Raw genomic sequence first — 16,048 nt, 5'->3', positions numbered from 1 at the left:
TCTGAAAAAAACATTTAAAGTGTGAAGAAGCTCTCACCTACAGTATTGGAATAGTTCAATAGTCTTCATACCCATGAAAGCTTTTCATTTGTGTGGTATTCTCAACTGGTGGACTAGTTTTCTGAAGGGCATGAGGAAAATTCAGATAAGCAGCGGACACACTTACAACTGATTACATCAATAAATATTTCTGGAGGGAGATATTGATGAGTAATAAATTAACAGATGGACACATACACATCAGGAGCTAAGCCAGGCTTTCTGGGTTTGTCAGGCTTTGTTTGTGCTGTTTGGTGGTCACAGACACACACACACACATGCACACGCACGCACGTATGCACATGCGCACGCACGCACGCACACACACACACACACAAACTCTCTCTCTCTCTCTCACACAGACACAGACACAGACACAGACACAGACACAGACACAGACACAGACACAGACACACACACACACACACACAGACAGAGACCAGGAGGAAAACAAACAAAACCCCTGAACTCTAAACACACCTCCCAAAATATCTGTCTCAAAACACACACACAAGTAAATTGCCCCACCTGCCTTCGCCATCAGCCCTCTCCATTCCGCCTCCCTCTTCTCCTCTAGTTTTTGTTTACTACATATGGCCTCATGCAGGGTCGCTAACAGCTTTTGCTGGGCCCAAGACAAAGTCACCTGAAAGGGCTCCCTACCCCATGCATACAATGTAATGGGTACTAAATTCTAGGCCCCCTATCTCCTTGGGCCCTGGGACAACATACCCCTTTGTTCCCCCGTTGTCGGTGGGCCTGGCCTCATGAGTCAGGAAAACAACAGACTCTGCTCCTGTTCCTGCCCCATTTCACCGCTGCTGGCCTCTCCTCTCCTCTCCTCCTTCCCCTTCCCCTTGCCTCCCTCTCTCCTCTCCTCTCCCGGCTGCTGCTGCTGCTGCTTCACACACCATCTCCCGCTAAGCTTCTGCTCAATTACCTCCACACATCAGGGGGATGTGGTTAAAAAAAACAAACACTACACCTCTAATTCTCATTTCTCTCTGTCTCTCTCTCTCTTGCTCGCTCGCTCTCTGTCTCTCTCTCTCTCTCTCTCTCTCTCTCTCTCTCTCTCTCTCTCTCTCTCTCTCTCTCTCTCTCTCTCTCTCTCTCTCTCTCTCTCTCTCTCTCTCTCTCTCTCTCTCTCTCTCTCTCTCTCTCTCTCTCTCTCTCTCTCTCTCTCTCTCTCTCTCTCTCTCTCTCTCTCTCTCTCTCTCTCTCTCTCTCTCTCTCGCCTCGTCTGTTCTGCTGCGGCAGCCTGAGACTGTTTAGAAGTGCGCAACTCTGGATCCATTAGTAGATTTATCACCTGTATGGCTGCTATTTAAACTCTCCCAAACACAAGCTGCCACTCCACCAATGTAAACGCTCGTCTGCAAACACAGAGCAGAGAGAGGAGAGGAGAGGAGAGAAGAGGGAGAGGAGAGGAGAGGAGAGGAGAGGAGAGAAGAGGGAGAGGAGATGAGAGGAGAGGAGAGGAGAGGAGGAGATGAGAGGAGAGGAGAGGAGAGGAGAGGAGAGGAGAGGGGAGGAGAGGAGAGGAGAGGGGAGGGGAGGGGAGGAGGATAAGAGGGGAAAAGAGGACAGGAGAGAGGGGAAAGATATGAAAAGAGGGATGACAAGGGAGGGAAAGAGGATAGGAAAGAGGAGAGTAAAACTGAGAAGAGAGGAGCGACACAAAGCAGGGGAGAGAAGGGCAGGGAGAGAAGAGAGGAGAGGAGAGGAGAGGAGAGGAGAGGAGAGGAGAGGAGAGGAGAGGAGAGGAGAGGAGAGGAGAGGAGAGGAGAGGAGAGGGGGGAAGAAGAGAGAGGGGAGCAAAGCAGAGGGGAGCAAAGCAGAGTAGAGGAGAAGAGAGGAGAGGAGTGGAGAGCAGAGGGGGGCAGAGGAGAGGTGAAGAGAACAGAGGAGAGGAGAGGAGAGGAGAGGAGAGGAGGGGAGAGGAGAGGAGAAGAAAGAAGAAGAGAGGAGAAGAGAGGCTATGAGAGGAGAGGAGATGAGAGGAGAGGGGAGGAAAGCAGAGGGGGGCAGAGGAGAGCAGAGCAGAGCAGAGGGGAGCAGAAGAGAGGAGAGGAGAGGAGAGGAACGCAGAGGGGAGGAGAGGAGAGGGGAGGAAAGCAGAGGAGATGATAGGAGAGGAGAGGAGAGGAGAGAAGAGGAGAGAAGAGGAGAGAAGAGAAGAGGGGAGCAGAGCAGAGGGGGGCTGAAGAGAGGAGAGGAGAAGGTAGGAAAGCAGAGGGGAGCAGAGGAGAGGAGAAGAGAACAGAGGAGAGGAGAGGAGAGGAGAGGAGAGGAGAAGGGAGGAACGCAGAGGGGAGGAGAGGAGAGGGGAGGAGAGGAGAGTAGAGGAGAGGAGAGGGGAGGAGAGGAGAGGAGAGGAGAGGAGAAGGGAGGAACGCAGAGGGGAGGAGAGGAGAGGGGAGGAGAGGAGAGGAGAGGAGAGCAGAGGAGAGGAGAGGAGAGGAGAGGAGAGGGGAGGAGAGGAGAGGGGAGGAAAGCAGAGGGGAGGAGAGGAGATGAGAGGAGAGTTGCGCTGCAGGGTGCTAACTGTTAATTCCAAACACAAACCGAGCGAGAATAGATTTGTGCACTGACACAGGGAGTCTCATGATGGATTTTTCACACACACGCACACGCACACACGCACACGCACACGCGCACACACACAGACACAGACACACACACACACAGACACACACAGACACACACGCACACGCACACACCATTACTCTTCACGCAGGGATATATACACAGGCTCACATTGACATTCACCCAAACACAAATCATATTCCCCACCTACTGCTCATAACAGCACTGGCACTGATTTAAACACAGACAGGACACTGCGGGAGGGGAGAAAGGCATCAACAGAAACCTAGGATGGAGAGCTTCAGTTAACACAGAGAGAGGGGAAAATAGAGAAAATAGAGAGGGAGAGGGAGGTGAAGTGAGCGATCATCAGGTTTTTAGCTAACTAGTTTTAAAGGTGCACTGTGCAAGATTTTTTTGTTGTTTATTTCCAGAATACATGCTACTCATTTACTAATGTTACCTTTTTCGTGAATACTTACCACCAACATCGAATTCTAAGTATTCATTATGACTGGGACAATTGCACTTTTCATACACAAAAGGGGCGATCTTCTAGCCTCGCGCGCCATCCTACGTACTTCCGCCAAGACACTTGGCTCCGCACTTCGTCTGGTACCTGTCCTCTGTGGAGCGATGTTGACCGGTAGGATTAACGCCGGTGTTCTGACAAACGGTCCTACATTGTAATTTTATCCTACGGTAGGATGTTCTGTCAGACATGTCTGTTAAACGGTCCTACATCGCCATAGATAGACGTCAGACATGTTTGTTCAACAACTTATAAGTTAAATCCTGATTTTTTTCGAAAATGCCCTTCCTGCTTCCTGCAATCGCGTCAGATCAAACAAAGTCCAGACCATGAATACGAAATGGAAATGGCAGTATTACGGGATGGTCAGGACAGTGATCTTCTCCATGGTCCGGCATTTTGAATTTCCAGAAATAGACATTTTTAGCTGCAAAAATTACTGTACTTTGGCCATACTAGTAAATATTAGTTTATGACTTAGTAAACATTCATGAAAAGATGAAATTTGGCAATAGGCAACCCAGTTTCAATGAGCAGCATAGTTGCAGTACCCATTCTGGCCACATTCTACACAGTGCACCTTTAACCAAAGGGGATGGAGGGAACACATTCCATATCTAAAATTCAGAATAGCTGGACTGACTTCAAATGCTCTCACCAAATATGTGATTTATACATTACATTCATAAGCACTCATGCCCTCTCCTCCCTGAAGCCGGTTACAACAGCACTGTTCCAGAGTGTCCTCAACCAAGTCAGAAAATCTGAAAATTCTGCCCATCTCCTTCCTTGGGGTTCGCTTTCCTGTGTACTCATTGGTTGAAGGCCACAGCCGAGTGGAATCCCATTGGCCATGGTGCATTCCCATGCGGAATCCCATTGGCTATGGTGCAGCCTGAGAGTCGAGGGGCCTTGTTTAGAGTCTTGCGAGAGATGCCTGTCTCTCTTTTCACGTCTCCATGGAGGGCTTCTGGACAAAGCTACAGTACAGGACGCGGGCGCATTCATTAAAAAGAAGGCAGGTGCTGGCTGTTGGCTCGTCTCCAGATTCAAAGGTGTGTGTGTGTGTGTATGTGTACGTGCGTGCGTATGTGCGTTCATGAATAAATAAATGTGTGAGCAAATGTTATTCTGTGTGTGTGTGTGTGTGTGTGTGTGTGTGTGTGTGTGTGTGTGTGTGTGTGTGTGTGTGTGTGTGTGTGTGTGTGTGTGTGTGTGTGTCTGTGTCTGTGTCTGTGTCTGTGTGTGTGTGTGTGTGTGTGTGTGTGTGTGTGTGTGTGTGTGTGTGTGTGTGTGTGTGTGTGTGTGTTTGTCTGTTCATGTGACTACCTCCCCACCTGTCTTGCCTATTGTTGTGGTGTGAATATTTCTGGGATGGGATTGTGGCAGGGGATTGTGAGAGGATCTTTAGGAAGAGCAGGGCAGACGGTGGCAGAGAGAGAGAGAGAGAGAGAGAGAGAGAGAGAGAGAGAGAGAGAGCGAGAGAGAGCGAGAGAGAGAGGACAGAATAGAGAGAGAGGTGGTGAGGAAAGGAGAGAGACACAAAAGAGAGTCGACTAAGAGAGGCGATGAGACAGAGAACAGAGAGAGAGGGAGTGAGGGAAGTGAGGAAGAGAGAGAGAGCGAGAGAGCGAGTGAGGGAGGGAGGGAAGGAAGAGAGGACCCCGTCCGTCCGTCCGTCCACGTGACTGAGCAACGGTGAGGAGACAGAGACTTCAGCCAGTCGCATTCAGCACAAGCACACATGAGACACTACTAGAGGAGGAGACACTGGAGAAGGCTGCTGGGACCAAAAGACTGACATGATGGCTGGGCCTACGGTGGCCCGAGTGGGACAAATAAAGAGAGGTCATGTGTCATGTATCGCAAGGGAGGAACCGGGCGAGAGGAGGAACACTGAAGAGCTCCTTTGGGGAGTAAGGGCAGAGATATTTTCCAACAACCTTAGCAACCATCTCTGGTAAGGGGTTGGGTATGATCAGTGAGCGGGGCGGGGCTGTCATATCTCCTCCAGCGAGTTGGCCGCCACCAGGCCTCTCTTCTTACCGCTGCTCAGCTTCAGGAAACCTGCACTGTCCTCACACTTCCCAACACAGATCTGGCAACCAGGAAGGAGGGAGGGAGAGAGAGAGAGAGAGAGAGAGAGAGAGAGAGAGAGAGAGAGAGAGAAAGAAAGAAAGAAAGAAAGAAAGAAAGAAAGAAAGAAAGAAAGAAAGAAAGAAAGAAAGAAAGAAAGAAAGAAAGAAAGAAAGAAAGAAAAGAGGACAAGACAGGTTATTAAAGACAGGGCAGGTGCAGCTAAAACGACATGTCACACTAATGTGATTACATAACGCTTTGTCAAACTTTGTTAATGCCATTAGAGTTGGTCACGCACGCACTCACGCCACACACACACACACACTCATGAGAGCACACACACACACACACACACACACACACACACACACACACACACACACACACTCATGAGAGCGCACACACACACACACACACACACACACACACACACACACACACACACACACACACACACACACACACACACACACACACACACACACACACACACACACACACACACACACACTCATGAGAACACACACAAACACACACACATACATACACACACACATACACAAATAATAATGAACTGATATGCAAAGCAAGCACAACAGAAGTTACCCACAGTCTACAAACAAAGTAAAACGTAAACTCCCACACATTGTCCGATCCAAAAAAACCAAAGCTTACGTAATAATTACAACATTTCGGACACGCACCCTCATCAAATGCAATTACATGGCAATTAATGTAATCAAAGGGATCTCGCCAGTGGAGCGTGCAGTGATGCGGGGGTTACTGACATTCCTGACACTTCAAAATGAGTCACGATGTTATGTGAATGAGTCAACTCCGGCCAATCTGCTGTAGAAACGGACCGGCCTTGCGCAATCTACACTCATCATACAAGAATAATAAACAGAACGGAATGAAATTGTAACGAAATGTAGACTGTAATAGCGTGCGGTACACGTATCTGCATCCTTTGTTTAAGAATCCTTTGTTTAAGAATCCTTTGTTTGGCGTGGTATTTAGAGCTTATGGTCATTGTTCTGAGTTGTCTGAAATGCAATAGTGTTTCCCGCTGACATTTTGATGTATGCTACCGTTGAAATTACAAGGCTGTGAAGTATCCGAGGAAATAGTTTGAGAATATACGAAATGCCACATGACAGCCATATTTCACTACGAAACACACTGTACCAACCAGAATACTGCACTCCTAACCACTCTGTGAGTTCCACCATTTTTAAAATGTATATGCTATGGTTGGTTACATTCCAGACAACTTAGAAAATGGTCTAAAAGTGGTAAATACAGAACCTATTGTTTAACCTTTTCATCTATTATATCCTTGCTGGTACAAAGATGGTTGACCCAGGTTCAAGTATTTACTTAAGCCTCTCGGTAGTGTTACAGACATAATGCTATGATGTTAATTGAGCTTTTTGAGTAAACAGTGAGCTGGCTCACTGGCGATCCCATCTGAACCAAAGCTCTAGACTAGAGGATGTAGCTGTGCTTTGTCACTCACCTGGGCCTCCTTTACGGGCATGTGACCCATTCCTCGGTTGCCTTGGCTACCCTGCGTCACACGCCAAACCCTCTCGCCGGGGCGGACGCGCTGGACGAAGTTAGCGGGGAAGAAGCCTACCCGCTCTCCACAACGGCCCTGCAAACGGCAGAAAGACAAACAACAGAAGCATGATTACATTATTACATTACGTTATTACGTTACACTTAGCTGACGCTTCTTTATCCAAAGCGACTTACAGATATTGCGGGGTTAGGTTAGGTGCCTTGCTCAAAAGCACTTCAGCCATGGATGGAGGTGTAAGGAGTGGTAAGGGCAGGATTGCACATGACACATTGACACCCACTCATCAAGGTCCTTCCATAGCGTTCTGGCCATTACTGCCATTTTTTCGATGCTGTAAGGCAGGGTTTCCCAAACTGGGGTGCATGCATCCCTGGGGGTGCGCGGCCTGCCACAAGGGGGGTGCGTGAGCTGAATAGAGCAATGGCTGAGATGTCTGTTTTTACACTGAATTAATGAACATTAGGTAGTTTTTAATTGTTGGTTAATTGTATGCTGGAGGGATCCATCTGAAGTGTATTTTATAACTCCTAGACTTGTCATGCAACAAGTTCCATTGTAATGATGGCAGAAAAAACGCCCGGTCTATTGGAAATGAGAATTGCCCAAAATGTGCAAGTGTGCAACATTCGCTTAGGGGGTGCGCGAACCACATTGAAATGTAACAGGCGGTGCGCAGGGGAAAAAGTTTGGGAACCGCTGCTGTAAGGCATCTATTTTTGCTTATCAAGACAAATTTGTCCTTCTACGTAAATGAGTGACGAGATATAAGTATATGATGATTAGACTGCAAAACTATTTGTCCCCTTACAGATTTTTTTTCGCACCTTTGTCACACTGAACCTTTTCAGATCATCAAACTATTTAACATACAGTACAAGGATAACTTATATATAACGTATTTTTTCCGTGAGCCTGTGTGAAAAAGTAATTGCCATCTAACCCTAATAACTTGTTGAATCACCCCCAGCAACAACAATATTAGTCAATTGTTTGCAATTTGACAATGCTGGGGAGGAATTTTGGTAAAATCTTCAATGCATAATTGTTCTCAAATCACACAAATGAATGGTAGCAAACTGACAGCTGGACATTATCCTTCAGAACTTGTTTGCAGAGAGAGGATTTCATGCTTCCTTCAATCATAGCAGGTCACCCATGTCCTAAGGCAGTAAAACAGCCCCCAACCATGAAACTCCCATCACCATGTTTCACTCTTGACATGATGATCTTTTATTATCAAATGCAGTGTTCATTTCACACCAGATGTTACAGGATAGACCTCTTCCAAAAAGTTCAACTTTTGTTTCATCTGCCCACAGAAGGTTTTAAGGGATTATCTAAGCCAATACAAGCCTTTATGTTTGTACTCTAATGGTGGCTTTTACCTTGAACCTCTGACGAGTGTGTCATTTTTGCTTAGTCTCTTGTGTTTGAGTCACGTGTTCCAAACTGCAACTTGCTTTCTCCATAATACTGTATAATGGCTCTTGCGGTGGTTTGCAGAAGTCCCAACGATTTAGAAATGGCTTTGTAACCTTTTACAGACTGGGACATGTCAATTGTTTTTTTTCATCATAATCTGCACCTGAATATTGATGGATCGCAGCATGATGTTATGGGTTCAATATGGCGTACTATACATTGTCAGGAGGGTTTAAATTATGTTTAGATTTGAAATGTCTGGTAGCAATCAGAGTCGGGTAGCTGTGAAACAGCAGTCAGTTGTCCACAATAGTATGATTGAACACAGTTGCCTCATCATTTCATGGGGGGTTAAATGTGACAAAGTGGCAATTTAAAAAAAAAAATCAATACCTTGGCAAATACTTATACACACAACAGTAACACTTCTTTCACACTTCTTTTTTTTACATTTTTAATTTTTACACTTTTAGGGCTTTTTTGCTTTTATTTTTGACAGGAGAGTGGAGGATAGACAGGAAATCAGAGAGGAGAGAGAGACAGGGAAGGATCGGCAAATGACCCAGGCCGGAATCAAACCCGGGTCGCCGGTGTAGCAACCCAGTGCCCTACCATTAGGCTACAACAGGGCCCTTCTTTGACACTTCTTGTTGGATCTAGTCTCTAAGAGTGCGTTGCAATATGCGACCTTGCCTCCTCCACTTGCGCTTGTCTCCTCGTCCCGCCTCCTGGCCAACAACTTTTGAGGGACTGTTTTTTCATTCACCATCCCAATTGCATATGAGAAAAATACTCTACAATGAGCTTAAAGATATTTAAATATAATGCTGTTGTCAGTGATGTCATCATGACATATTACTTCCTGGTACGAGGAGAGAAGCAAGTGGAGAAGGCAAGTGGAGGAGGCAAGGTCGCATATTGCAACGCACTCTAAGTGTTGAATTTACAGAACATTCATTTACAAGACTATTTGTAACAAGTTTGATACCACGGTAGCCCTACATATGAGAAGCGGAGATTGGAGATAAGGAGCGTGCCTCTGCATTCCTGTGCGTGATTTCATTTCTCCACATCTCTGCCTACAGTAGGTCTCTGTCCTCATCTGTAGTCTTTGTGCCAGTCGACGTCAAATCAAAGGCCAGGCTTAGCAGCATACTGATCTCCTAGTTCCTCTAGCCCAGTGGTTCCCAATCTTTTTCCCCTGCGCACCCCCTTGTACATTTCAATGTGGTTCATGCACCCCCTAAACAAATATTTTGGTCTGCTGATGGACACGCAACTATGATTCACTGCACATTATGCACAGTTATATTTGGGAATCCTCTTTTCCAATAGTCTGGGAGTTAAACTACACTTCACATGGACCCTTCCAGCACACAATTCACCATACAGTTAAAAACTACTTAATGTTCATTAATAGTGTATAAAAACACACATATCAGCCATTGCACAATTCAGCTCGCGCACCCCCTTGCAGCAGGCCACGCACCCCCAGGGGTGCACGCACCCCAGTTTGGGAACCACTGCTCTAGCCCAGTGGTTCTCAACCTTTTTTGAACAAATGCCCACTTAACCTCATCATAAGCCTCCCAACGCCCCCATGACCTCATCATAAGCCTCCCAATGCCCCCGGTAGTATTGAAAAATAAAATGGACTAATGCCCCCCAATGGCAACTAAGCCCCGCCCCCACCCAGCTGTGTCCTTCTCAACGCCCCCCTGTGGGCCTGCTCTGCCCCTGTTGAGAAACACTACTCTAGCCCTTTCAGTGCGTCATCAACTGCACCTGTTAACTGCTCATGACGACCAGCCAGCACTTATTTTTGACGCACGGCTTCAAATCAACGACATTGTTTCTCACAGCATGGAATTTTTGCCACTTAGGGTGGGTTGCACCAACATGGTTTAAATTTTAATCTACATTTAATCTAAGTTTAAGTTTTAGTTGTGTTGCACCAAAGTTAAACCCAGTTTAAACTTAGCTTCCAGTAATCTCTGGTTAAATCTAATCCATGGCTAAACTCAGATTTAATACCCCACTTAAACTGAGATTAATTTTGAGTCTGTTGCACCAGTGATTTTAACCCAAGGATAAACCTGCATTGCCTGATTAATTTAAGCCACCCCTGGAGGAGGTTTAAATGCGTTATTCGGACAACATGGCTGCTGTTATTCGTCTGCTTGAGTTACAAGATAGAGTTCCACGCATAAATATTCAACATAGGCTAAACCCTGTTGAATTCTACAGCAATAGTGAGTTTCAGATTCACAAAATAGGCCCTAATAGTCTGTTGTGGCACCCATTCTCCAGATTCTCGTTGCTTATCGCCACATGTTGTTTCCAGATGATGGATGGTGAACTATTTGGTGTCTACAAGTCCAGTCAGGTCCCCTGAATATAACTTAACTGGCCTATTGCAAATAGATAATGACATAAATAAGCAAATATGATTTGATTTATTCATTTGCATTGAATGATGTCACTCAAAAGTTCTTCAAGTGAGTTGTTATGAGCTCAATGGCTTTCCCATGCTCTGCAGCCTTTCTTTTTGCATTAAAATAACCTCCTTCTTCAGTCATCTGAGCAGAAAGACAGAAATTGATGAGCCATAGCCATAACAAATAATTCCATTCACCAATTATTTTCCAAAATATGACGAACAAAACGGTAGAATTAAGTAGGCTTTAAAAAACGTGTCATCTGAAGATAGTAAGGATATGTCTTTAAAAGGATAATCAACTGCTGTCATTGTAGATGGTCCGGCGACTGTCACTTTTATGTCATGGTCGGACCCAAACAGTGACGTCACGTCTGTGAACAAACTTCATGCAAGCGGGACGGTGGAGTCAGAAGTGCTAGGTAGTACCACTACAACTACCGAGATGTTCATTTCTATTGATGCAGTGTAAATAAAATAAACAAAACAGAATCGCCATTGGATTATGTGGAATGTGTGTTCTGTATGCCCTTTTGAGCAAGTCATTACCTTTGTAACAAGAGACCACTTTGTGAACAGGATTCGCTTAGCCTAAAACTAGCCTTGCTGCAGCTTGTTCTTAACGAAACGGACTTTAAATTAATGTTTTGCCAAGTTGTTACAATGGTTATAAATTCATGAAATGAATCATGCATTGACATTTCGTTTAAAATCAGTGCTAAACATTTAATACGAAGTGTTATGTTGGAATATGACAGGTTATTGGTGGACACAAGGTGGACATGAGTCCAACTCCAATGACGTTTTGTAGAGTTCTAGTAGGCTATTAGACGTCAAGGTGGACTGTAAAGTGAAGTCAGCATCTACGAAGCATGTTCGTTGTTTATAGCCTAGCCTACATCAATGGTATCTTAACTTTGATACAATGTAACGGCCGCTACGCATGCAATGTTTACAAAATGTCAAACAGGCCGAATTCCATGCCACTGAACGTGAACGACTATCCCCGCCCCATACAACTCAATGTGTGATCGTTTGTTTGTTAAATATTCAATAATAAATGTACGTTTTTAGGCACACATTTGACCTACCCATCAATGGTGGCTGATGAACATATTTAAATCTACTTTAATCCTTGATTAAACCAGTTTAGGTAATCCAGGTTTAAATTTAAGATGTGCAACACATCTCAGATTAATTTAAACCCTGTTTAAACATGGATTAACTAAACCCAGTTTAGGCCTAAACTAGGTTTAAGTTAAACTATGTTGGTGCAACCCACCCTTAGTTCTTTGAGTCACTTTTGGGTTCCACTTATGACACTTGAAAGAACTGTATTTTTCAGTGTTCCTCTCCAAAAGAGGTGTTTTTAGTTCTCAGTTGTAATTTGTATCGTACACCACATTTTGTGTGGAACTTGTTTGCGTTTGTTTGTGCTCAATGTTCTTTATTAGCCATCCTGAGGCAGCACCGTGCGCGCATGCCATTGATCAGGTAGCTTATGTGGCCCTAGCCTGTTGGCTCCAATACATTCATCCTTTTTCATTTTGTTTTCAACACCCGCTTTTTAGTACAGCTGAAAATAACATACCACAACACACCACTTATGTTTGACTGACAGAAAACATTCTGCAATTGATTGGGTAGCACTGTTATTTTTTTGTTATTTTCTACGCATTTAAATTATTTGCTTTTGCATCACTATAAGTGGTGAGCAATTTCTTTTCAGCTCTACTTAGACAACTTGTTGGAACCTACACTCTCTCCTAGCCGTAAGTCAGAAGGCGAAAACACTTTTGAAGAAAAACAAAACACTTTTTCAGGCCAATCTGTGAACACCCCGATGGCTATGACATCACAAACAATAAAAGGATTGCATTTTACATTCCCACACCTCTCACAAAGGGAGGAAAGAAGCGGGAATTATTGTGTCCACTGATTATCATTTGTCATTACATTCGTCACCGTGGTTGCGAGTACAAAAGTGAAACTGTGCAATAACAAGCACCTTTCATGGCAAGCTGCCACATGCTCATACAAATGTTTAACATAACAATCACCCCTGAAATAAACACATTAACAAAACTATTCAGTTCTGGCGGCCATGACAAATTACGTCTTTGGTCCTCGCTGGACACACTCGCCCGTTCTGTTGCGTTCATTCCATCAATTTTAACAAGACTGCTTTCTTCTTTTTAAAAGACAAGTTTAGACTGGTGAAAAGGCACATAAAGCAAAGTAAAAGGTCAGAGGGGCTGTAGCTCAGAAGAAGTGCTAGCAAAAACATTACGCAGGCAAGCGAGACCTCCCACAGGCCTCTCTCTCTCGAGCTCGAGCTCGCACCCGCCGACACGATTATTCCTCATAAAAATCATCCACTCCAAACAAATTAGAAAAGTGACAAAAGCAGCGGGAAGATGGGATAGTGGAGATGAAGAGAAAGCGTCCAAGCGAGTGAGCGAGAGAGTGAGTGAGGGGAGAAGAGAATTGGCTGGCTCTCTTCAGCCTCCATCTTAAGTGGGCACAGGCCATTATGCATTCAATGGAGACTCGCTCCAGTTGCGCAGCTATTAAATAGCTTCTATTTTCCCCCTCTCCTTTTACCTTACCGCATGAACCAGAGAAAATGAGTCTCTATCTCCATCACTGCCTATTTATTCGGACTTGAAACTGGGGCAGGTGTCTACTCATTTATCTTCTTTTTTTTGCCATTTTTCTCTTTTCAGACATAATTACGGACACACACATAGAGACAGATAATAAAGGATATTGTATTATCCTGCAATATAAAACATCGAATCCTACAAAATAATACACGATCATCTCCGCAGCCTTATACACACACACACACACGCACGCACGGACGCACGCTTGCACACGCACGGACATACGGTCGCACGGTCGCACACGCACACAGGGAAGCCGACAAGAGGGGACAAAGGGCTCAGTTGTCCCGGGCCCAAGGAGAATGGGGGCCCATAATCCTCATTACATTGCATGTATTGAGTGAGGGGCCCTTTTTAGATTACATTGTCCCGGGCCCAGCCAAAGCTGTCAGCGGCCCTGCACGCACGCGCACACACACACACACACACACACACACACACACACACACACACACACACACACACACACACACACACACACACGCGCACGCGCGCGCGCGCGCGCATGCACACACACACACACACACACGTGCGCGCGCACGCACGCACGCACGCCCACACACACGCACTCACCAACAGCACCACACTCACCTTCCACCACTCTTCATTGGAGTCATCAGTGACCTGGACCCTGTCACCAGGACTGTGGACAAGAGATAGAGAGAAAGGCTACATAAGCAAACATACACACATATACACGCACATGAATGTATGCGCACATGCACAAGGACACACACATAGAGAGAGAGAGAGAGAGAGAGAGAGAGAGAGAGAGAGAGAGAGAGAGAGAGAGAGAGAGAGAGAGAGAGAGAGAGAGAGAGCACAAACACCCAAAGAAATGCTTGGGGCGTAAGGAAAAAGACAATGAGGGGAGAGCTGTAAACCATACAGCTGTATATACACATTCAAGCGCACATACCCAGGGCCGGATTAAGATGGCCTGGGGCCCCTAGGCTACAGGTTGCTGTGGGGCCCCCCAAAAGGCAAATTTTCCCACAAATTTACATAGATAGTGTCCTAATTACGAGCTAGAGATTGAGGATAACATGTCTACCAACTGTATTGATAAAAACTATATATTTTTCAATATTGCATCTAGTCACAATTCAGCATTTTTTCACTTTTGGCCAATCAGGGGCCCCGTGGAAGGGTAGCCTGTGCATTAATCCGGCCCTGCACATACCCCAACGCACAGTTGCACTCTCAATCAAACACACCACAGTAGCGACACATGGACTGGCAGACGGTTCACAGGTCCCTGTGGCGAGTCGCCTCTGTTTACTGAAGCACTTGTCAGACTCCGCCCACTCATTCCATCACACAAACTGTATACCAAGGCACATACAGTATAGTACACACACACACACACACACACACGTACAGCACACACGGATGGACACGCACACACACAAGCACACACACACATACAGTACAAACACACACACACACACACACGCACAGTTCATACGCACGCTCGTACACACACACATGCAGTACACACACACAGACGCATGTACGCACACACACACACACACACACACACACACACACACACACACACACACACACACACAAACTTTTTCTTTCTTCTCTTCCTATACAACCATTTGTTTTATTACTCTCTCTCTCTCTCTCTCTCTCTCTCTCTCTCTCTCTCTCTCTCTCTCTCTCTCTCTCTCTCTCTCTCTCTCTCTCTCTCTCTCTCTCTCTCTCTCTCCTTTCTGTCTGTCTGTCTGTCTTCAATTCCTATACAATCTTCTGTTTTATTACTGCCTTCAGATACACACACACACATTCAAACTCACTGGAGTTCAAGGTCGTTTGGCTCCTGCGGTAGAAACTTATACAGCGCCACATAAGTATGGATGGAGTGCACCTGTCTCGGCACCTGAGGGAAGAGAGGAGAAGAGGGAGGAGAGGAGAGGAAGAGTGAAGGAGGGAGCATTGGATGTCAGAGGCCTAAAAGAATATGGCTTGTCTTGCATATTATGAGGCTAAAGTTCTGCGTTATTGAGTCCTGCGTCATTTTCAGTTTCTTACTTTGACAGCATCCTCTGTTTCTTCTGTCTTCTCCGGCTCAGAGAGGGGGAAATCTGAAAGACATAGATGGATGTCCATTAAGTAAAACATAACCTTTTTCAGTCAGGAGGCTATTTATTTTAGAGCACTAGCAATTCACTCATGTGCCTTATTAGCATGACTGTTGAAATGCTATGCTACCGAAGCGTAGAGGAATCTAGAAAGTATCAACCATAACAAAATAAAATTAGAGCAACACTAAGTTCTGTAAATACAGTACTATCGCTAGCGGCACATAGATGCGAATTTGGCCAAGCGAAGCGAACTTCGCCTTTCATTCTTATGAGGGAGGCGAATGCAAGCAAACAGGAGCAAAGTGAAGCGAAATTATCCGACCAAGTTTAATATCATGCAAATGAGGAGTGAATGTCGCCTGCAGCGGCCAATCAAATGAACAACATAACTGTTTCATTGCATTCGCCACGACGACCTGATGACGTTTGAGCTCTCAGAATGGAACACTGAATTTCGCCTCTCTTCGCTTCGCTCGTTTGTCGCCTGTGTGTCCCTAGCGTAACATTACTTAACAGTTTCAATTGAAAATACGACACAGACCTAAAAAAAGTGCAAAATTGTGCAGAGTATGAGGCAGAATATAAGGATGTGTCTGTGCACATTGAGTT

The 16,048-nt window shown here is 45.5% G+C and overlaps 1 protein-coding gene across 1 annotated transcript in view; it reads right to left on the bottom strand.

Annotated features, from left to right (window-relative positions):
• Positions 1–4,846: 4,846 nt before the first annotated feature.
• The window catches only part of LOC134463971 (SH3 and cysteine-rich domain-containing protein 2-like), a 42,861-nt gene continuing 31,659 nt past the window's right edge, over positions 4,847–16,048 (bottom strand). Inside the window, exons 7-11 of the mRNA XM_063217381.1 lie at positions 15,387–15,439; positions 15,152–15,234; positions 13,938–13,989; positions 6,756–6,893; positions 4,847–5,255 (exon numbers count right to left, since the gene is read on the bottom strand). Of these exons, the coding sequence (XP_063073451.1) occupies positions 5,157–5,255; positions 6,756–6,893; positions 13,938–13,989; positions 15,152–15,234; positions 15,387–15,439 (425 nt within the window). The 3' untranslated portion in view covers positions 4,847–5,156. The remainder of the gene's footprint in view (positions 5,256–6,755; positions 6,894–13,937; positions 13,990–15,151; positions 15,235–15,386; positions 15,440–16,048) is intronic.

The sequence above is a fragment of the Engraulis encrasicolus genome, chromosome 2 (assembly GCF_034702125.1).
Source record: "Engraulis encrasicolus isolate BLACKSEA-1 chromosome 2, IST_EnEncr_1.0, whole genome shotgun sequence".
Taxonomy (NCBI): Eukaryota; Metazoa; Chordata; class Actinopteri; order Clupeiformes; family Engraulidae; genus Engraulis; species Engraulis encrasicolus.
Note: the sequence above shows the minus strand (reverse complement) of the source record. Positions and strands in the feature narration are given on the sequence as shown.